This window comes from Lynx rufus, unplaced genomic scaffold (genome assembly GCF_022079265.1).
Source record: "Lynx rufus isolate CCGP_SWC_20201006 ecotype Redwood Valley unplaced genomic scaffold, mLynRuf1.p SCAF_11, whole genome shotgun sequence".
Classification (NCBI taxonomy): domain Eukaryota; kingdom Metazoa; phylum Chordata; class Mammalia; order Carnivora; family Felidae; genus Lynx; species Lynx rufus.
In genome coordinates this window covers 35,320,696-35,344,694 of record NW_025814825.1, presented here as the reverse complement: position 1 = coordinate 35,344,694, position 23,999 = coordinate 35,320,696, and the positions used below count along the sequence as shown (strand labels likewise).

At 39.3% G+C, this 23,999-nt stretch overlaps 1 protein-coding gene across 1 annotated transcript in view; it reads right to left on the bottom strand.

The window, feature by feature from the left end:
- Positions 1 to 23,999, bottom strand: part of PLCE1 (phospholipase C epsilon 1) — a 321,538-nt gene that overhangs the window by 279,886 nt on the left and 17,653 nt on the right. Inside the window, exon 2 of the mRNA XM_047072225.1 lies at positions 3,183 to 4,735. Within this exon, the coding sequence (XP_046928181.1) occupies positions 3,183 to 4,385 (1,203 nt within the window). The 5' untranslated portion in view covers positions 4,386 to 4,735. The remainder of the gene's footprint in view (positions 1 to 3,182; positions 4,736 to 23,999) is intronic.

The following is a 23,999-nucleotide window of genomic DNA, read 5'->3' as shown; positions in this document are numbered from 1 at the left end:
TATAAGGTAATTAGAAGCAAAGAGATAAATAACTTGCTTGAGGTCATACCAGCAGTAAATGGTGGAGTCACAGTGGTCAACGTTCAATTCAGGCTGACACGACTCCAGAGACCATGTTCCTAAGATGACATTGTCCTGTTTTCTATATGCTTGGCACTATGCTTGCATCGTGGAGAGCAGAAAAAAAGGTACAGTCATTTCTTGCCCTTTAAGAAACTTACAGTCTGACTGGGGAAACAGGATGGATACCTGCAAACTCATCAGAAAATAGGAACAGGAGCATTGCATTAGCCTCTGCACTTTTTAGGTGAAGGAAGCCACATACAGGAGCTGGGGAAAGTGGCTACAATTTATCTGACAACTTTGAGAAGGGTTTCCACCAGACTCTAAAAAGTGAGATACTGAGAGGATATAATACTTTAGAAAATACTGATTTATTCCTTCCATGGTATGGTTTGAATATTCAAAATCTTTCCTTTCAGAGCTCTCCCTTCAGAAAGGACAGGACAGTCAGCCCATTCCCCAGCTTCATTTTAAGGTTAATAAAAATAGCCACAGCTTCCTGGAAATCCAGGAGAAGAGTTCTCCTCTCTCTTCTCCAGAGTCTTCACTCTGGTCGAGGTGTGGCAACCTCTCCCAACCTTCAGAGACTAAGAAGGGAGGAGATAATTTGCATCATCTCTTTGGTTCTTTTCATTGGAAATGAACCATCTCAGTGCCTCTAACTGACAGAAAGGGGCAGACTGGAGCTAGGGACCCATGAACGTTCTCGGAAGACGTGGCAGTGCTCCAGAAACTAGGGGAGTGAGTATGATCATGCCAGAAATTATTCTGCAATTATTTATAGCAGATGCATGACCCCCATGCCTGTAGAAGTGTTGGGGGGGTTCTGATAACCATTCTCAAACAATTTGCTTCCACTCTCTTTGCTGCATTTAAATTTCTGTTGCATTCTTAACATTCAACTTCAGATGTATATGAATTTTTAAAACCCCTGCATTTTTTAACTGGGAAGACACATTACTGTGATGAGCTCCTTTTTCCCTGCATGGACAAAATTTGGTCAGAAGAGCTGGGGGCGGGGGGGGGGTGCTGTGTGTCACTGACGTCACCTTGCTTGGGACTCAGGTTTTATAAGGAGTCAGGTGAACATTCAAAAACAAATCTGCCGACCCTTACTGGGTGAACAATAGGTCGAATGCACAGAGAGAAGGGCCTGAGAGAAGGGTCGTCACTTTTCAGGCAGGCTCCCAGGTCAGCCGTGCCACTCCCAAGAGCCCGCAGTGTCGGGGCCTTTAGGACACAGCAAATATTCCCTAAATGTCCTGCCCAAAGAGCAAAGAGCTCAAAGTTGTTGGACAGTGGTTCTCAACTCCAAAGAATCATACAATCACCTGGGGAACCCTAAAAATCATTCCTGCTGTGCTGTGTACCCCAGCGATTCTGATTCCAAGGGTCTGGGATTGGGCCTGGATACTATGATTCCAACACATAAGCAGGGTTAGAACCGCCACATTGAACACAGCCAAGTCTGAGATACCATAAGCATCAGTGAGTGTGGTTACTCAATCAACAGACACTGAAATGAACAGAATTCTTCTGCTCCTTTAACAGCTTACTCTCAATTGTATTTCTTTCTGGATCTTGAGAAACTAAGAGTCTGGGCTGCCCAGATTACAATCCTAGTTATACCACTTAGCAGTTAAGTGACCTTGGGCAAGGTATATAACTTTCCTAAGACTCCGTTTTCTTAGCAATACAAAGGGGTTAATATCAGAAGGTAGTTGAGAGGATTGCATGAAATCAAGTATGTAAATTATGCGACCCAATGTCTGGCACATGTCAAATGCAAAATAAACATTAGCTCCATGACTGATGATGATGACAATAAAAATATACCAGTTATATTTCAATAAAAGGAATGTTTTTTCTAGATGGGGTATTTATTCACAAGGCCAGGTTTTAAGGAATTGTGAAACACTGGAATGTGAGAGTTAGACATTTAGCATTCCCTTCAATTATGAATACAGGCCAACAAGTCTCAGTATTAGAACAGTACCTGTGATCTTGTCACCAATAGAAATCACAGATATTTCTATATAATACAGTCGTGGTTAAAACCCTAAAAGAGTATTTATATTTAGGGTGACCAACTGCCCTGGTTTGCCCAGGACTGAGGGGGTTTCCCTGGATGAGGGATTTGTAGTGCTAAAATTGAGAAAGTCCCAGGGAAACTACTCCCTACTGACATTCATCACTACTTCAGAATTATGGTAGTTATCGAACCACTAAATGCCACTGTTTAATGTGTTAACAAAGAAGCACCTACCCTGCCATATATCATAATTTCAAATGATATCTTGGTAAGTGTACATATGTTCACATAATCTGTGTCCTTTATAACACCTTGTATTTCATTGGATGCACTTAAAAGCATTCTTCTGAGTCCATAGGCTTCACCAAAATTGCCAAAGGGGTCCATGGCACAAAAAAGGTGAGGAGGGAAGAAACTGGGAACATTGGTTGGAAAATGAAGGTAACCATATCTTAAGTTCTTTTAGGCCTTGCAACCTAAAAATATAGACGACATAGGCATGTACCTCCAAAGGCACAAGTAGATAATCAGTCAATGGAACCACTTTCCCATTATCAGGAGTCTGTCTCCTAATCCTACATATAGTAACCTGGGAGTCTCCCTAATTTCTGCACTCCTGATGACATACATATGTGCATCTAGTTACTTATATCATTGTAGAGTTAACTCCATCTTGACAGCTATTGACTGGCGTATCTATTAGGTCTACAAGTTTCCAGTAACTACAAATACTTCGCCTAAGAATCATAATTTGACAGAACCTAAAACTTTCCATGAATTAAGACAACAGAAAATTGGATTTCAAAAGATCAAGTTTTGGGGTTCCTGGATGGCTCAGTCACTTGAGTTTCCCACTCTTGATTTCAGCTCAGGTCATGATCTCATGGTTCCTGAGTTTGAGCCCCACATCTGGCTCTGCACTGACAGCACAGAACTTGCTTGGGATTCTTTGTCCTCCTCTCTTTGCCCCTCCCCCACTCATGTGTGCCTATGCACATGCGCTCTCTCTCTCGTCTAAAAATAAATAACTAAACTTAAAAAAAAAATCAAGTTTAAAGAAATGACCAAAAATAAACTTAATCCTTACCGAATACCACTGAGCTTCTGACAGGCACCAGCTCCCATCTTCCCTAACTGCCACCGCTGACCGCCGTTCCAGAACTCTCCCACAGGGCAGCAGGAGACCACTTCTCTTCTGATCAATGTAACTGTAAGCTCCCAGCCCAATGTGACCAGAAGGCAGAGTTCTCATGATCGCCCTTGTCCCAGTATATACAGATTTCTTTACTTCCCTGTCATTTTTACAAAATCTTCTCACTAACAAAGTGGACCTCTCCTTTTTGCTCTTAAAAAAATCTTCTTCTACATCTTCACAATTATCAGGGAAGTCCTCAAAATGGCTCAGAAAGGTCTTGGCAGGTGGACTGTTAGTAAAGTCCTCCCTGCAAAAGCTGTCACTTGAACACACCGCATCGGCCCTTTGGCAAGAAGCTTCGAAGCACAAGTATCTGTCATTTAAGGCGTCACAATGATCACACTGCAGCTGCCCATTCTTATTATCACAGTTTTCTGCCAATTCCATGAGTTTACAAGTATATGCCATATAATTTTTCTGTCGCTCCCCACGAACACCAGGCAGTGGTACACAGTTACCACAATCATCCAAAATCAGGTTGTCTGACAAGGTACAGAAAGTGTCTGACATTCTTCTGTCGACTTCATAATGAAAGTGAAATGCTGCCATGCTGCCGTCAGGGTGTGCCCGGCTGCTCTCTATGATGGCTGACTGATTTCCTAAGGGACTAATGTCCATGGGAGGTCCGTCCACTTCCAGTTGAATTCCAGGGAACACCTTTCTTTCCAGTGAGGATGGGATTCCAGTTTCCAAACACAGGCCTTCCTCCATGACAGAATCGCACGTGTCATAACACTGGCTCTGAGGAAGGCTGCACTGGCTGTTTTTCAGTACGTTGTTGCAGTTAATATTGAGGTTTTTCACAGAATCTGGCATGCTTTCCTCCCAGTACTTCTCATTGCTGTTCTCATCACTCATTATTTTCTCCCTTGCTATGGAGACAATCTTGGGCAAGTTGCTTCCAGAGGATTCTTCTTTAAGCTTGTTCAGTCGTGAGATGGTGGAAGTCTGACCACTCTGCCTGACACTATGTGCCTTCGGAACACTGACGTCTGAGACCTTTTCACTACTTTCATCTAAAGCCGACGGAGACGATGTCACCTTTCTCTGAGTCACAGGTGTGAGAACAGAAGCTGCCATTTCTTCAGAAGTCATCTTGACCAACACACAGGTTTTAGCTATTGCTGTTTCTTCTCTCTGCTGATCATGTCAAGATTTTTATAAAACAATTTATTATTAAAATAATCTCAGATCTACAAGTCCTGAGAAACAGTGTGACAATTCCTTTCATTCAGGTGCATTAAGAGCCAAATAAATTTCTCCAGTTATAACTTCCTATCATGTGTAATATGTTTTTCTAGACCAGGGTTTTAAGGTGGTAGTTCAATTTTCTTTCCTCTGTTATTTGAAGTAATTCTTTTGGAGATTTTTACTCGGGATTGCATTCTGCAACTTCTGATCTCTCACTGACTTACTAACGATTAAAAATCCAGTTTGAATGTTTCCTGTAAGAAAAAGACATGATGTCAAACACTGTGGCACTAAATAAATTTTTAAAACCGAACTTGTAACTCTAAGCTAATGCAAAATATGTACCAATTCTGAATATGAAGAGTTTTGCAATTGATAGTTACTTTTAATGTTTTTGGTATTTATTTCTCTGATATAATATTTCAGAAATTCTGTTTCCAGCCAAAGTAGAGTAACAACAGAGACCAGAATTACTCCCCTGCCTTAAACAACTGAAAAAATCAGAAAAAAAAAAGAAAGAAATAATGGTTTTTAAATACTGAACAACAGGGAACACAGAACAGTGATTCCTGAAATAAGAAAACAACAACAAATGAGGTCATTCCTATAAATGCCCTAGCTTACAGTTTGAGAGTTTCTAGGCCATAGGGGAGGGAAGGGGAACTCAGGCTGAACCCAACAGAGTTCTTATTTAAAGGAAAGAAAGTTGAGTGTTCAATGAGACCATAAAAACTAGAGAAAGAAGACATGTTAAGTGAGAGGAGCAAAGATAAGGGTGGTTGCAGGCTTCTCATGAGAAACAATGCAAGCTATGGGGAGGTGTTTAGGGAGATGGGTGAAATTGAGGATGGAGATTAAAAAGTACACTTATCATGTAATGATAAATAAATAAATAAATAAATAAATAAGATAAAACAAAATAAGAGACAATGCAAGCCAGATGAGAGTAGAGTCAATCTTTAAAGTACTAAAAGAAAAAATACTGCCAACTTAAAATTCTATACCCAACAAAAATATCTTTTGAAAACAAAAAAAAAAAGAAAAACGTTCTAGACATACAAAAGCTGAAAGAATTCATCACCAACAAATTTGCATATAAGAAACAGTAAAGGAAGTCCTTTAGAAGGAAAACAATACCAGATAGAAATGTGGATCCATGCAAAAGAATAAAGAGCATGGAAAATGTTAAGTATGTACGTAAATACAATTTTTTAAAAATTGTAAACCACTTGAGATAGTTAATCTTTTAAAGCAAAAATAATAGCAATGTATTGTGGGGTTCCTAACACATGCAGAAGGAAAAAATAGCACAAGGTCACAAGAAGGGAAATGGAAGTATATTGTTACAAGATTATTTTCTAAGTGAATTGGTGTAACATTACTTAAAGGCAGGCTGTCATAAATTAAAGATGCATACTATAAGCCCAATACAACCACTGTAAGAAAAAATATAGGTACTAAACCAAAATATTAGGACCATAAAAATTTTCAAATAATCAAAAGGCAGAAAAAGAGGAAAAGATGAACAAAGAACAGAAGTGGCAAATGTGACTTTGTGTGCGTGTGTGTGTGTGTGTGTGTGTGTGTATTCTTTCCATTCACTTTAATAAGAAATTATTCAAGCCAAAGTATGGAAAGAGCCCAAATGCCCATCGATGGATGAATGGATAAAGAAGATTTGGTATACACATACAATGGAGTATTACTAGGCAATCAAAAAGAATAAAATCTTGCCATTTGCAACTACGTGGATGGAACTAGGGGTATTATGCTAAGCAAATTAGCCAGAGAAAGACAAATATCATATGACTTCACTCATGTGAGGAATTTAAGACACAAAACAGATGAACATAAGGGAAGGGAAGCAAAAATAATATAAAAACAGGGAGGGGGACAAAACATAAAAGACTTAAATATAGAGAACAAAAAGAAGGTTGCTGGGGGGGTTGTGATAAGGGGGATGGGCTAAATGGGTAAGGGGCATTAAGGAATCTACTCCTGAAATCATGTTGCACTATATGCTAAGTAACTTGGATGCAAATTTAAAAACTTATTAATTAATTTAAAGAAATTACACTTAAAAAAAGAAATTATTCAGGTGAATGTGGACATAAAAATTTTCAATTTACGAAAAGTATTCTTAAAAAATAATTTATTTTTATTCCTCAAATTATTGAACCCTGTTCTACACTGGGAACTATGTAACGGGGCTAGATATCCCTGCTTGTGATTCTATTGAGAGAGGGAGAACTGAACAAATTTCAATCTGGTGTGGTAAGTGTAATTATCAAGGATATACAAGGCACCACGGGATCACAGGTGTCCTTCATAAGTATACCATTCCTTTGTAAGTGAAGCCGTCCTTACCAAGACAACTGATGAGCATTCATACTCTGCTGTCAACACCAGATTTAACTCATTTGTGCCCTTTGCCACACAGGTGTCCCTCTTCCCCATGCTTCTCCCTTTTCCTCTTGTCCCAAAGAAGCAGCAACCTACCCCTCTTCCCTTACATATATGCCCCTCAAGCGCAACCACAAAGTCTCACTGGCTCCCAGCACATGCAGTCTTCACAACTACCTTAAAAAATCAGAGGACATCCTGTCAGTCGGACACTTCACAGGAAGTCAATGAGCCCACACAGAGCAGCAGTGTCCTGGTTCAACCGAACCCTTCCACCTTTCACATCCTCCTTCCAACCTGGTTTCTTTTAAATTTTCTTCAGAAAAAAATGCATCTATTATTTTTGGAGAAATATGCTCAGTGTAAAACAATTCAAAAAATGCAGGAAAACACACAAAAAATGTCAACTTAACATAAACCCCACTATCCAGAGATAACCACTATTAATACTTTGAGTAAACTCCTTCCATAATGCTCCCTATGCATCAACACACAGAGATATAAGTATATGATTACACAAATACCAGATCATGCTGTATATCCTACTTTATACCTGCTTTTTTTTTTTTTTACAAATTCCAATTCATGAACAACTTTTCATGTCAAGAACCAAATAGATAATTTTAATGGCTTTTGGCACTACCTTGGTTTCCATATCTTTGCTCTATTTTTTAGAGTAACTTTTAAAGCCAAAGCCTTCAGACTGACTGTTATTTGTCCTTTCTCACCTATGAGGAAGGTCATTCAAAGCATGTACTGCCTCACCCCTGTTCTAAGCATTTCAAAATTACTATCTCATGTAATTTTCACTCAATCATACAAGATAATGTGATGGTTTTAAAATATGTCCACAAATTCTTTGTAGAGCCTAACTGCCTTCCCCTTGCATGGAGACCGTACTTGGTGACTTTTTCCAACATACAAAATGTGTTGGAAGTAACAGTGTATGACTTCTGAGAATAGGTCATAAAATGTCACAAAAGCTATTGAGGTTTCCTTTTGTTCTTCCTCTCGTTTGTTCTGGAGGAAATCAGATGTCATGATATAGGAAGAGCTCCCTGTGGCAAGAACTGAGACCTCCTGCCAAAAGCCACTGGAATGAGCCATCTTGGAAGGGGATCCTCCAACACCAGTCAAGGCTTCGCATGACTGCAGCCATGGTCTATACGTCTATATGACTTTAACCTCATGAGCAAGCCTGAGCCAGAAGCACTCAGTTCCCAAATTCCTGAGCCATAGGAAATGTGAGATAATAAATGTTTACTGTTTTGAGACATTGTTTTGAGGTAATTTGTTGCACAGCAAGAGAGAACTAATACAGAACAGTTCTACTATGATCCACATTTGACAGATTAGAAACCCAAGCACAGAGAAGCTGAGTCACTTGCCAAAGATCACACTGCTGGAAAATGGTGGAGTCAGGATTCAAACCCAAGAAACCTGACTCCAGAATCTGTGCTCTCCACCATAGTTATGCTGCTTTCTTGCTAACTAGTTTGAAACCTCATCGGTTTGAATTTCTGATGTCCGCTGGATGCAGAGATCCATGCCTTCTAGGAGGATCCTCTTTTATCTGAGTTTGTCTCTGGCAGGCTAAGATCTTTGTTTTGTGGTAGTCAGTACTGAACAACATCTGAGAGAGCTGACTCCCTGAAGACTCCATCTCAGGTCATTCCTTTATTCAACATATTCTTTTTTTTAATTTTTTTTAATGTTTATTTATTTTTGACAGAGAGAGAGAGAGAGAGAGACAGAGAGAGAGAGACACGGAGCATGAGCGGGGGAGGGGCAGAGAGAGAGGGAGACACAGAATCCAAAACAGGCTCCAGGCTCTGAGCTGTCAGCACAGAGCCTGATGCGGGGCTCGAACTCACAGACCGTGAGATCATGACCTGAGCCGAAGTCGGACGCTCAACCGACTGAGCCACCCAGGCACCCCTCAACATATTCTTATTAAGTACAAAATTAAATGAGGCAGGAATTTCCCCTTGATTTCTTTATAAGCTAATAGATCATCAGATAAGGTATAGTGCAAATAGGGCTATAATCTGGGTTACCCCAGAGGAAGAGCATCTAAATCAGATAGTGGGGACAAGGTGAGGGTGATTGCCATGGAGGGTTTCCTGAAGAAGATGATGAGCAAGCCGAGTTTTGAAAGACAAGAAGGAATCAGCTAGATAAAGAAGTGGGATTAACTTTGCAGAAAACAGCAAATGTGGATTCTCATGGAGAAAAACAATAAGACATTGGCACCTGGCACTTCAGGCAACTATTTTAACCACTTTGGGTTTGGTCTCATTGTCCTATAAGACAGAAATAAAATTACCTATTTGATCAGATTGTGAAGAAAATGCTTTGGAAACCAAAAGTCAAGGACAAATGCTTGTCATTCTATGCCTTGTGAAGTTAAGCAGCTCTGTTGGTGACGTGATGTTGAATTTACTTTTGCCAGATATACTCATTCCACTCACCAGGTTCACTTAAACTTAAATTTCAATTCAATAACTGGGGCTGACCCCCTGAATCCCAGCTGCATGACCACAAGCCGGCTATATGATCAATCTCGAATTATATGTTCCACTTCTTTAACATCAGCATAAATCACATGTATTTTATATGTCCATCAATAAATGTTAATTTTCTACCTCCCTCCTCCTGGGAAGCTCTAGGTTGTCTGTGAGGGAAGATGGAATAGGTTAAAGTTGGCTAAAGAAAACCTGAAGCACTTGAAAGAAGATCGCAGTCTAACAGTTTTGAAGAAGAAAGAGATGGAGAAAAAGATTCTTCTTTTCTTAATGTGGTTTGTAGGGAAGACTAGAAAAGGACCAGCCTGGGAGAGATCAAAGGATGCGTGGGCTAAGAATATGGTAGAACAAGAAAGAACTTGTCAAGGTAGCATTTCTAAGCTAGAGATGAATTGGAATGGATAATATGTCTAGGGAATGACTGGCCATGCAATGATAGGGCTATGTAGGTGGTGCTGGAAATCTTAGCCAAAGTGGTAACACAAGACAAAGAAATGAAAGGTTTAAGAAGAATCAGGAGTGACACAGAGTAAATTTATAGCTTCAGGGTAGGGAAATATCAGTCACAAATAACCTTGCTGATAAATTTCCATGGGCTAAATTAGGGGCTGGCAAACTACATACCAAGGTCCAAATCTGACCTGCTATCCATTTTGGTAAATAAAATTTTATTGGAACACAGACGTGGCCATTCATTTATGCAATGTCTATGGCTGCTTTTGCATTACAATGATAGAGTTGATAAACTATGACAGAAACTATGTGGCTTGCAAAGCTAGAAATATTCACCATCTAACCCTTTATAGAAAAAGTTTGACAAACTGTTTGCTAGATAAATAAGTTAATAAAATGCCTGGTTAGAGCCAGAAAACTGAGTGGGAGGTATACCCATCTTCATGTAATTGAAGAACTAAGATGAGGAAATATTCTTGTTACATATTGTTTCAAAAGGCAGGATCATGGCCAAAACAAATGAATTATTGGGGAGGCATGCTCTGGCTTAGCTTGATAAAGAATTCTAACTTGTAGAGCTATTTAACAAGGGAGAAGCTATTCTGGATGGTAGTCTTCTCACCGTTGATATAAAGATTTAAATAGAGAGGCATAGTGTTCAGCATAGCAGGTGTTCAATAGGTGTTGAACAAATATTAGAATGAATGAATGCTGTCTATAATGTTTAATTTAAAAAATAATGACAAATAAATACTTATTGATCATGTATCATGTAACAGGCATGTTCTAAGCACAGTGTACATAATATCTCTTAATCTTTATAATAGCATTTATTGGTAGGGTGGCAGAAACTACTAATTGTCCCTCAAAATCTGTTCTCACTTTTTCTCAATAATAGAACTTCTGAATTTTGGCCAAGCATATGGTCATCCCTTTAATGGCCTCCCTTATAGCTAGATATAGCCATATCACTGTCATTACTAATTAGATATAAGCAGAAGAGGTTTGTTATTTCTGGGAAGATTTTTTGAACAGAAAGGGTGTGTCTTTCTCCTCCCCCTTCCTACTTTCTGCTGGCTGGAGGGAAGGCATGATGACTGGAGCTGAAGTAGCTATATTAGACCATGAGGTAAACACAAGAATGGACACCTTTCATAGTAAAGAAACAAGACAGAAGTCTTGGATTTGGGGGAAAGAAAAATAAAATTCTATATTGTTTAAGCCACCATTATTTTAGGTTTTCTGTCATTCATATCAAAACTTTTTCCTAACTAATAGGTGTGAATACTATTATCACCCCATTTTATGGATGATGCTCAGAATATTTGAATGGCTTATCTAAAAGTACAGAGATGTGATATAACAAGGAAGCTATATAGTGAATTCCTGCATTGGAGGGGAAGTTATATTCACTAATTCACAGTATGTCGCTAATTTATTTATTAGGTTGTTAGATTTATTTAATATTTAAGGCCAGATGATTGTGTCATAAAGAACAATTAAATGAGAAAAATATTAAATGCAAACACATTGGTTTTTATGATTGCCAATGTCAGAAGGATGTGGGGTTTAACAACAACAAAAACTATCAGACAACTGTCGGTTATTTATTAAGTACCTGTTATCTTCCAGAGTTAAGAAGGCAAGGTGGTTATGGAACAGGAGATCAGGAAAGCTCTGATGGAGGAATATTTAACCTGGAACTTCGCAAAGAGGTAGCAATTAGTTGTATCCATAACCAAGAAAAATACCTTGGGTAAAAGGAACAGCATGAAGAAAGATAAAGAAGTAGGAAAATACAATGCATAACTATAGATTCATCTGAAATTCTTAGGAGAACATTGACTCCAATCAAAGAAAGGGAAAGTTGCTCAGTAATTTCACCAGCATGGAAAGAAATACTAGGGCAACTGTCAAAGCTGATAACAGAATGCAATAGTCTCTATTTCATCTTTAAACCTAAAGGATTTTATAGAGTTCCTTTCAGTATCATGTGTATGACAGATAAATAACTGTGCCACAGTTATCTACTTATGCATTCTCTTCCCCAAAGCCCATTCTGCAGTGGGATTAAAGAAAATATTTTGCCTACACAACCCTTCCTCCCTACTACAGGCACACCCACACCCAAGCCCTACATGATGAGTCAGTCTTCACTCTTTCTTCTCCACTGAATGTCTGCTGCTCCACTCCCTCCTGGCCTCCTTTCTCTGAACTATTATGATGGAAACTCCAAAACTTACAAAGAAACAAAGCTTTTAAAACATTCCACAAAGGCACTGGTGTACTAATCTGGGTCCTCTTCCAAGACCTTAAAGACTTAACCCTTTGTAACTTCCACTCCCTTTATTGGAAAAGTTTCAGAGTCTGGGATGCTAGACTTGTGACCCAGAAAACCCAGAGATAACCCTAATCTTTATACTCTGTGCATATTAAATATCAGGAGTTAACTGATAGGTAGGTGAGAAAGTTATACAAATATTTTTTAACTAATACATTGACGAGGTTGCCAATATAGAAAAATAGAGGATCACAAAAAAAGTTTGTTCATAACAGGTTAATTCTCAACTGTAAAACTCCCAAAGAAAGGAAATCCCCACTGTAAACACAGTCTCTGATTAGTCTGCAAATCACCCCTCTCTCCCTATTGCTCTCCTAGAAATATGGAATCAAAGACATTAGTAGAATTTTAAGCCAAGAGTGGAGGCAGATAGGATTGTGGTGTTGTGACATTCACAGCACTCCCTCTCCTTTGCTACGGTACAAATATGTCAAGAAATTCTGGAGTTGTATGTATGTGCGCCCATGCACATGCACACAGAGATGTATGTTTTTGATAAGAGATGAGAAAAGAGAAAAAGTGAGAGTCAGAAGGTCGCATTAGACCCTCCATGATTTAGTCCCAGTCTATTTTTTTCAGCTTCATCTCTGACCAATACCTAGGAGAAAATATCCTGTCATACTGGTCTTTTTGCCATGTACTGAACCAGCCTAGCATTAATGCCTCTGTGCATTTCCCTTCCCACTGTTCTCTAACTCTGCTAAGACTCCTTCACCCAACTCCAGTGGCATTTCCCCTCTGTAACCCTCCCTGATACCCACTGTCAGCATTAATTGCTCTTATCTGTTTCCCACAGTTCTCCCTACATTTCACCAGTACAAACATGTCATGAAACACTACACTGTAGCTATTAACTATATAGGACCACTGCATGAATTGAAAGCTTGTGAAGAACAGAGACCTTGCATCTTTAAACTTAAGGAGTTTTAGAGATACCCTGCATCCCACATTCCTGGCATGGTATCAAGGTATACAGTTGGTCTCAACAGACATTTGATTCTTTCCTTCTTTTCCATGGCTCTTTGAGCCCAATATTTGTCCATTAGGACCTGGATTCCTTAAGGGGTTTCAGTCTTCTAAATTCTAACCTTTTCCTGTTTCAATCCATCCCATATTACCTTCAGAAAAATCCTCCCCAAACAGCATTTTCATCATATCACTCCTTTTACTTGAGAAAAAACAGAGTTCCATTTTATCCAGTGTAGTAAAGCCACACTTTATCCTAATCCTTAAGAACATCTTCAATTTCTTAAAAAAAAACAAAAAAAAATTCCTTTGCCTGGGATTGGTAATGTAAATTAATATATCAATTTGGGGAGAAATAACATTTTAATAATATTGAGGTTTCTAATCCATAAACATGATACAGCTAGTTAGCACTATAGCTCTTTCTCTTTCTCTCCATATATACGGAGAATATATGTATGTATATGCACACACACACATCTATGTATATATACATATATCTTTTTGGCCATTTGCTAACTATTTTATTATTATTTAAAAGCTTTGCATAAAACAAATATATGATATCCTCAGAGCTAATATTTACTTTGAAATGCCTTTATATTAGAACTGTCATGGACATCTAATAGTATTTTAAAAACAAAATGCTGAGAACAAGATGTGCTCTGGAATTAAATTGGCTTTTTTTTTAAGTTTTTTTTTTAAATTTATTTTGAGAGGGAGAGACAGACAGAGAGCACAAGCAGGGGAGGGGCAGAGAAGGAGAGAGAATCCCAAGCAAGCTACCCACTGTCAGTGTAGAGCCCGATGTAGGGCTCAAACTCAAAAACTGAGATCATGACCTGAGCCAAAACCAAGAGTCGGACACTTAATCGACTGAGCCACCCCAGCAGCCCTAAATTGGCTTTAAACTGTGTTTAGGTAAAAGAGCTCCTGCATGTTTATTACTTTCACTAATACAACATGTTGTGTGATAGCTGGGCCTAGCAGCTGTCTCAGTTACGAGTGATATTTATGTAAACGCAAACTTAAAAAAAGAAAACTCTGTAGATCCTGAGGAGACAGGAAGCCCTTCTCGACTATTTTCTGCATGTCATGGATGAAAGAGCTGCTACATGGGCAGTCTGTTTTTACTGTGTGTGTGCTGAAATGTTGCTCAGCTGAATTGGGTGTGCTCACAGGAGGCAGAGGATAGCGGGGGAGTAAATTGGCTATGTTGTGTAGGGGTGGGGGCAGAGTCAACCACACAGCCCTGCGGAGCCTACACAGGAAAATCAAATCATGCGTAGTATTGTTGTCTGAATATGAACTCTTAATAAGTTACTGAAACAAAGGATTATCTCGTGGCTCCTCAACAATTTTTGGTTCATCTGGAACCTTCCATGAAGGTGCCAAAGAGTTACCAAGGCAGTTAGACCAGGGAAGCCCAGAGAAGAGAGTCTGACATGTGATGCCACTTTTTCCACGATGAATTTGCTCTTTTGAAAGTCATGGCTGAGAGGCTGAGACACAGATTACTGTTTATTATAAACATGCAACTCAGGAACAGCCAGATGGAAGAGAAGCACAGGGCAAGGTATGAGAAAATGGTAAGTAGCTTCCATGCCGTCTCCAAGCACACTACCCTCCCCAAATCTCCACATGTTCACTAGCCTGGAAGCCCCATACATATCTTCTTTAATTTATCTTAGTAATATTTTGTATTTATCTATACAGAGGTCGTGCACATCTTTTGTTAAATTTGTTCCTATGTTAGTGTTGTTATTAGAAATGGAATTATTTTACATTTCATTTTCCAGTTGTATGCAGCTAGTATGCAGAAATACAATTGAATATCGTGTCTAGACAATATAACTTATACCCTTGCTAAATGCAATTATTACTTTCACAGATATTTTGTAGATGACTCGGGATTTTCTATATGGACATCCATGTCATCTTCATATAAAAAAAGGTGTATTCTTTCCAAAATGCATACTTTTTATTCTTGCCTTACTGCACAAGCTAGGATCTCCAATTATGATACTAACAGAACTATGGAGACCATACATCCTTGCCTTGTTCTCAGTCTTAGAGGGAGAGTATTAAATATGCCACTATTTAATGTGATATTAGCTGTGTATTTTAAATGCCCTTTATCAAACTGAGTCAGTTGAACGTCCAACTCTTGATTTCAGTTCAGGTTATAATCCCAGGGTCGTGGGATAGAGCCCCATGTCAGGCTCCATGCTCCATGAGATTCTCTCTCTCTTTTGCTCTGCCCCTTGCTCCTCTCCCCCACTCATGCGTTCTCTCTCTTTAAAATAAAATTTAAAAAAAAAAAAGAAAATGAACACCAGCCCCTATATCACACCATACACAATAATTAATTCAAAATGGACTATAAACCTAAAATAAAATTGAAAACTATAAAACATCTAGAAGAAAACAGGTAAAATCATGACCTTGGGATACAGAAAAAATTCTTAGGACACAAAGGGAAAAAAAAGACAAAATGGACTTAGTCAAATTTTAAAACTTCTTCTCTGAAAGCAAGAAAAAAGAAAAAAAAAAGACAAAGCACAGATTGGGAGAAAATATTCACAAAACATGCATCTGCAAAAGTGCCTATATCCAGAAAATACATAAAACTCTTATAACTCAATAAGCAGTTAACAACACAATTGCTTTTAAATGGACAAGAGATTTGAACAAATACCTCATAAATACATGAATACTTCATATATATATACACATATATATGTGTGTATATATTTATATATCTGTGTGTGTGTGTGTGTGTATATATATATATATATATATATATATATATATATATATATGGAATATAAGGAAATTGTGACAGATCAACAAAATTTCTATACGAAAAAAATATGAAGCTCAATCCTTTCCTCACACCACACACAAAAGTTAACTCAAAATGCATCACAAAATGGATCCTACATGTAAAAGCCAAAATTACAAAAGTTCCAATAGGAAATATAAGAGAAAATCTTTAGAACCACTGGAGTAAGCAGAAATTTCTTAGGCTGAACACAAAAGAAAAACAAATGGATAAATTGCAACACAATTAAAAACACCTGCTCTTCAAAAGATAATCTATTACTGTATGGTAGAAAATATCTGTAAGATAAATATCTAATAAAGAATCTGCACCCAGAATACATAAAAAAAACTTCTACAACTTGATAACGAGAAGACAAACAACACTATTTTTTAAAGTGGGCTAAAGTTTGAATAAGCACTTTACAAAAGAATACAAATGACATAAAAGGATATGAAAAGATGTTCAATGTCATTAGTCATCAGGGAAATACCAATTAAAATCACAATGAGATAGAATTCATCCCCACTAGAATAGCTAACATTAAAATGACTAGCCATACCAAAGTTGGCGTGAATGTGGAGAAAATGGAATATTGTGGTGGGAATGCAAAATGGTATACCCACTTTTGAAAACAGTTTGGCAGTTTCTTATAAAGTTAAATATACATTTACCAGATGACAAAATTCCACTGGCAGAAATAAAATAAAAGCATATATCCACAAATAGACTTATATGCAAATGGCTTTAGCAGCTTTACTCATAACAGCCCAACCTGGAAGCAACCCAAAAGTCTATCAACAGATAAATAAACCCCCTGTGGTATATTCATACACTAGAATACTGCTCAGGAATAAAAGGAATGATATTCTGATTATACAACATATATGGATGAATCTTAAAAACATTAGGCTGTGTGAAAGAAGCCAGACACTGAATGATTCCATTTATATGAAGTTTTACACCTATGCTAATATAGTAGCTACTAGCCACATGTGGCCATTTAAGTAAAAATTTAACTTAAATTAAGTATATTAAAAATTCAGCCCCTAAGCTGCACTAGCCACATTCTGAGTGCTCAATGGTTGTATGTGGCTTGTGAACTGTATAGTATAGCACAGATAAGACTATAAAATGGCACAAAGGGGTGGTGTATATTCCTCCAACTGTATACTTTACCCCTATCAGCATTGCCAGTAGACTGCAGGCTGCATTTCAATCCCACCTGTGCTCTCAGCCAGCTCTCAGCACTGAACAACCTGCTCAATTGTACAATATGGTGCTGACATAGCACTACGGCAGTGGAATCATTCAATCTGAGTTTGGATCCCATCTCCAGTTAACCTTGCTAAGGCTTAATTTTTATATCTGTAAAACGGGGGGGGGGGGGGGGGGGCTAACAGTTTCTCATGTAACCTTCACAATAATATTATAAAGTAGTAATTCCTCAAAAAATAGTACCCTTTATTCTCATCATTATAAAAACTGTTCCAGAGTCATCACATATTCCTTCCTGATGTAAAACCATGTTTATTTCTTTTAAATCACCCCCCAGGACTATAATAACAAAGGCTCAATAAATATTTGCTCACATATTGCTTTGTCCGGAACATTATTTGTATGTTAGTAGGTGATGATTTTTTTTTTAAAAAATCTCATCCAGTGCAAGCAGTTAAATTATTCTTTAAGTTTGTCTCTACAAGTGTACTGGGTGCTAGCATGAGTGCAAGGGACTACATGACTTCACAAGAAGAGAAAGGCACAATCCCTGCCTACAAGAAAATCATTTGCTATTATGGAGCCATAAAGAAAAAACTTACGATATGAGCTAATATCATAAAACACTGAATAGTCCAGGCAGTTAAAAAGTGACAGAATCATTCAATAATGTGTGTACTAATTAAGCAACTGATAAAAAAAAATGATGATACAAATGGCAGAAATCAGCATGAACTCAAGTCTTATCAGCAAAGACTTCCCAGAGAATGTCATAGTCTTTAAAAGAGGACTCTGCCCTAGGAAGTAAGGCCAGGGAGAAAATGGAGGAGAGAGGGAATTTTGGCCATGTCTTGGAGATGGGATGGAAGATTGTAGGCTGACTGGCATGTCAGAGTATATGCCAGAGGCTACTCTGCCCTCACTAAGCACAACGGCAGCAGAAGCAGCAGAAGCATCCTGGATAGGTGCTAGAAAGTTCTCCCATCAGGTCGAGGCAGTCATTGTGGAAGCCTTGCAATGAAGGGGAAGAGAAAAGTGGGAAGAACCCAGAGCCACTTCCTTAAAGCCCTTGCATTACCTATCCTATGCATTAAAAATATAACAGGCTTCCCCAAACAGCCAATTGCCACCATTCAGTTGGGGTACATATAACTCATGTTACAAGCAATTTTTAATTAATTGATAGTTTGCAATATCAACACACCCATTCACTAATTTTTTTTTCAAACTGGTATTCTATAAGTCATTCCTCAATTAATGTAATTGTATTTCCAAAGAATTAAAAATACATGTGATGAAATGTAACTTACTCTGGATGAGATAAACATAACAGAACAGCTCTACTACCCTAACACATTCTCACATTACAGTCTCTCAGTAAAATGATCCTGATTTAATCAATTTAGGATATGATTCAGCTCCTGCAAACTCTTTTCTTCATGCCTGTGTTTCTTGATCTCCTTCCTACCTGGGTCCCCCACATCTGATATCTAGCCTACATTTCATCATCTCACAGAGTAAAACATTTTCCAGACTAAATAACTCTCCAGTTTCATAGAGATTCGCCTATAAAGCCCTAACAGATGGAAAGCATTTTAAATCCACATACTTAATGCATAAGATAACCATTTCTAGCCATTTTCTTTTTTATATTTACATTATATTTAACACCAGCACCAACAAAGGTCTTCAGAGGTCTTCTGGTCAACAAGCTTAAAAATTACTCCTGTTCCTTATGGATGCCCACCAGTGACATCAAATTCTGGGTGGAAGCCCAAGCCAACAGATGACAAACAGCTGATATGATTCTACTGGATTGTTTTCAGTAGAGTTAAAATTGCAAATGGAACACCTCATTAAAACTCAATGTCCATTTTAGTTGTGCCTCTGATTTCTCACGAAGTCACCATCCAAATGGGAGAAGAAATATTATTCATACTTTTTACCTAATTGAAAAAAAAATGAGGCAAATAAGCTTTTTGTATTTTGTTTTTGTTGTTGTTGTTTACATTTTTTTAGTCTGTAAGTCAGTACCTTGACATTCTTGCTATTTTTCAGGGCAGTGTCACCCAAAGTACAGAGCTGCTTCCGAGTCCACAATCTGTAACAAGCAGAGTTGCTCAGACCTGTATTACCAGCTTTCAGGACATTCTTGAGCCTCTAACAAGTGATGGAGGGTAGCGGGTATCCAGGGAGGGTGAGGATATGCAGGAGGAAGCAAGGAGCCATGAGTTGGCCAATCTCAGGATGTGGGTGGTGTGGGCTCCTCAGGAAATCAATGATGTCACATGACAGTTGGTAAGGTGCAGTTCATTTTGTTACCATTATATCATTATTCCAAATACGAGTTATGATTTTTATAAGTTCCAGGGCTAAAATTAAAAAAAAGCAAGTTTTGGGGCGCCTGGGTGGCGCAGTCGGTTAAGCGTCCGACTTCAGCCAGGTCACGATCTCGCGGTCCGTGAGTTTGAGCCCCGCGTCAGGCTCTGGGCTGATGGCTCGGAGCCTGGAGCCTGTTTCCGATTCTGTGTCTCCCTCTCTCTCTGCCCCTCCCCCGTTCATGCTCTGTCTCTCTCTGTCCCAAAAATAAATAAAAACGTTGAAAAAAAAAAATAAAAAAAAAAAAGCAAGTTTTGGCAAGAGTGTTGTACCTTGTTCCATACTGTTTAACAAATAGCACATGTTATATTTTTCTGATTATAAAGCAATACAGATTTACTGTAGAAAATTTGAAAAAAGTCTGATAAGCATAAAGTAGAAAAGATAAGGTAAGATCATTAGGTAAGTCCTAATTTTCTTATAACTTCCTTCCAGTTTTCCATGAACATACATCTTTTAAACTGAAATTTAAAACTGAAATTATATTGTATACCCCATTTTTATCCTGCTTCGGTTGTGTATTATCTAAAGGAATAACTTTTGAACATAATGAAATCTATATAAACACCAACATTCCCTTTCCTAATGTTCTAAACATTATTTTAAAAAGGAGGAGATCAGGGAAAATTATATAATCTGCTCCCCTGAAATCAAGCCTAATCTCGCCTGTTTAATGTATTTATAATACTGCCCCATCCTTGGAATACAATAACTTCCACTCGATCTTTCTTGAAATGGCTGGTCAACCAAAAAGGTATGATTCATTCGTGCACTTATTCAAAAGAAGTTTTTTAAACACCTAACTATGTGCCAAACCCTATGCTAGGCACTAAGTATAAATGTTCCATAAAACTACTGACTCTAATTGAAATTTATCAAAGAGATATATGCTAGGTTCAGGTGTTGTTTATAATATTAAACTAGGAGGAACAGAGCCAAGTTTGAGGGTGATCTAATCAAAACCAGACTCTCCAACCCACCAATTTGACACTCACCTCAGCCAGGGTGGTCTGCTCTGCTGCTCCCCGAACCTGCCTATTCACCCCCACTTTTGTGTCCTGTTCATCACTTCTGAGCCCCCTCTACCTTCCTTTCTCCACAGCCACATTCTATTCAGGAAGCTTCTTTGATCACTCTCAAACTACTGCTGCACCTACCATCCAGAACATTCTTGAGACAACCTTAATTGCCCTTGTTCCAGAGTGGCGTGGTGATAAGTATCTGGGACGGGTGCCAGAGCTTCATTTTCTTAATTATTTCCCACAACTAAGCACTACATGCATTACTGCCAATCACCTAACCATTCCTCTCAGGACTTTCTCCACATGAATCCGTCTCTGAAAAGATTTTTCAAGGAAAATATTCTACACTCTCAGTTGTTGCAAGCATTCTATATATTTCCTATCCTGACTAATGACATTGGTTGCCTTCCTGCAGTGGGATGACAGCAGAGACAAAGCACTTGGAGTAGCAAACTTTGATCCACTTTACCCATAACTCCTCAAGAAAACAGAACTACCCATGTAAGTCAGTCTCTTGGGTCACCTCATCACCTCTAGGCCACATCAAGATCTGAGCACCTCCTGTCTTATTCAATTGTCACAGTAACTCTGGTGAGGCACATACTAAGCCCACAATTTCCAATTTAGAGATTAAAAAAAAAGAAAAAGAAAAACAGGTTTAGAGATTAAGCGATTTGCCCAGAATTATCCAGCCAGCCACTAGGGAAGCAGACATTCAAATGCAGGTAGTTACTTCCCCATAGCAAGCCTTTTATGCCCTAGCTAATATTCTTCCTCACGTGCTCTTCCCATGAGACTGAAACCAGTGATTCTCACATTTACATCATGTGAGGACTTGGTACAAATACACGTGCCTGGGCGCTAGCCCAAGATGTTCTGATTCAGGAAGGCGAGGAGAGATCTAAATTTCAATAGGCACTTCCCTTCTTCCCCCCACCAACCAGGTGACTCTGGTGCCAACTGTCTTCAGACTACACTGATGATACTGCATGAAACTCAAGGAGGCTAAACTTAATCGGGGGTGGGGGAAAAGGCTTTTGTAAAATGTCATTCATTTCTTCATTACCCATGATCCATCAGGGCTTTATTATTAGTTTTTTTTTAAAGGTTATTTATTTTGAGAGAGAGAGAGAGAGAGCACGAGCAGGGGAGGGGCAGAGAGAGAGGGAGAGAGAATCCCAAGCAGGCTCCACGCTGTCAGTACAGAGCCTGATGTGGGGTTCAAACTCACAAACTGCGAGACCATGACCTGAGCCGAAACCAAGAGCTGGACACGTAACTGATTGAGCCACCCAGGTGCCCCATGAGGGCTTTAAAACAGGGTGTCTGGGAGTTAGTGCTGAACTGGTACAGACTGTCAGTTTGGGATGATGAAATAGTTCTGGTGATGGATGGTATTGATGGCTACACAACAATGGGACTGTACTTGATGCCACTGAAATGAACACTTAAAAATGGTTAAAATGGCCAATGTTGTGTTATGTATCCTTTATCACAAAAAAGAAAAAAAAAAAACCAGGGCAGAATGCTAATCTCTTAGCTGCCTTGCAGAGAAGTTTGTGATACTCCTTCCTGCTAAACTGCAAAGAGGTGAGATTTACTTTTTTTTTTAATGTTTATTCATTTTTGAGACAGACAGAGCATGACCAGGGGAGGGGCAGAGAGAGAGGGAGACACAGAACCCAAAGCAGGTTCCAGGCTCTGAGGCATCAGCACAGAGCCCAACATGGGGCTTGAACTCACAGACCACGGGATCACAACCTAAGACGAAGTCGGATGCTTAACTGACTGAGCCACCCAGATGCCCCTACTTTTAAGGAATCCCTTGTGAAAGGGACCTACTGAGAGACAAATGGTGAAGAAATTTGGCCCCCAGGTGACCCTTCCTCAGCTCTGGATTAGCTGTGCACACTCCAAGGCCAGGTGACAGGGCCCATGCTCAGCAAGAGTTCTCGGCACATGTTAGCAAGCCCCATCCCCTTCCTGCCCACAGCTTGGGAGCTTCTGAAAGTATATCCCCTGAAGCTCCCCTTGGGAGCTTCTGAAAGTATATGTCCCTGACATACCCATGGGTGTCCATGGACATGGTAGAGAGGGAAGACGGGTGCTCAAGGGACCTTGGGGAAAGAGCCTGCTTCACGGTTTCAGCCAGCTCCACCCTGGGATTTTCAGCAAGTCACCCCACTTCCCTCAGACGTCACCTGGTCCGTTCCTTCTCACTTTTCAAATTTCAACTCAAATAGCATCACCTCAGAAGGGCTTTGCAGGCTCTAAAGCAGCCCTTCACCCCTCCCACCCATCACTTTCTGTAATATTACACTGCTCTTTGTCTTGTGAGCATTTACCACCACTGGAGATTATACATATTACTTATTTGCACACTAGTTACTGGCTGGCATCCTGAAAGGACAATCAGAGCTTCTGGAGAGCTGTGGAAGTGCTGGTTTTGTCCACTGCCATGTTCCCAAGGCCTCGCTGGAGACATAGTAGGAACTCAATAAATATTTATAGGATAAATAAATGAATCAGCCTCCTTTGTTAAATTGTGTATAATCAGTTCCTTCTATCTCCCAAGACAATTTATAGGGAAGGACAAAAGAGATCCGCTATGGCCAGGGTACTTTGTAAAAGGCAAGACTCCACACACTAGGTGGGGTTATAGTGGGGATGGGAGCAGGGCAATTTGTGAAGCCTTGAGCACCTCAAGGAGCCTCCTCTGTGACCTTGACAGTAATGTGGCTCCTCCTTACTCCTGTTCTCTCTCTAAGCAGAGACTTGTCTGGAATCTAAAAGTGATGATGCTCCACCCCGCAAACCATCCAAACAGAATGCAACACAGTTATTTATTACAAGGCAAGTCTTCTCTGTGAGTTTTCTCACTAATGGGGCATTATTTCTCAAAGAACAAGATGTCACCTAGGACGTCAGGGATCTGTCAGGTGGGCAAACCTAGAAGAACCACAAAGATGCCCCTTGCCCCAGGTTATTTGGGGTTCAACAAGCATAAACCGAGTGCCCAGTATATTCCAGGTCCTGAGCACAGCCTCAGGAACAAAGAGGTGACTGTGATTGTCATACTGGGGTGGGGAATACAGGTACTAAATTTAAAAAATCAATGTTTTGTTTGGGGCACCTGGCTGGCTCAGTCGGTTGAGCATCTGATTTTGATTCAAGTCATGATCTCACAGTTTGTGAGTTTGAGCCCCGCATCAGGCTCTGTGCTGACAGCTCAGAGCCTGGAGCCTGCTTCAGATTCTGTGTCTCCCTCTCTCTCTGCCCCTCCCCAGCTTGTGCTTTATCTCTCTCTTTCTCTCTCTCTCTCTCTCTCTCTCTCTCTCTCTCTCTCTCAAAACTGTATAAACATTAAAAAATATTTAAAAATCAATG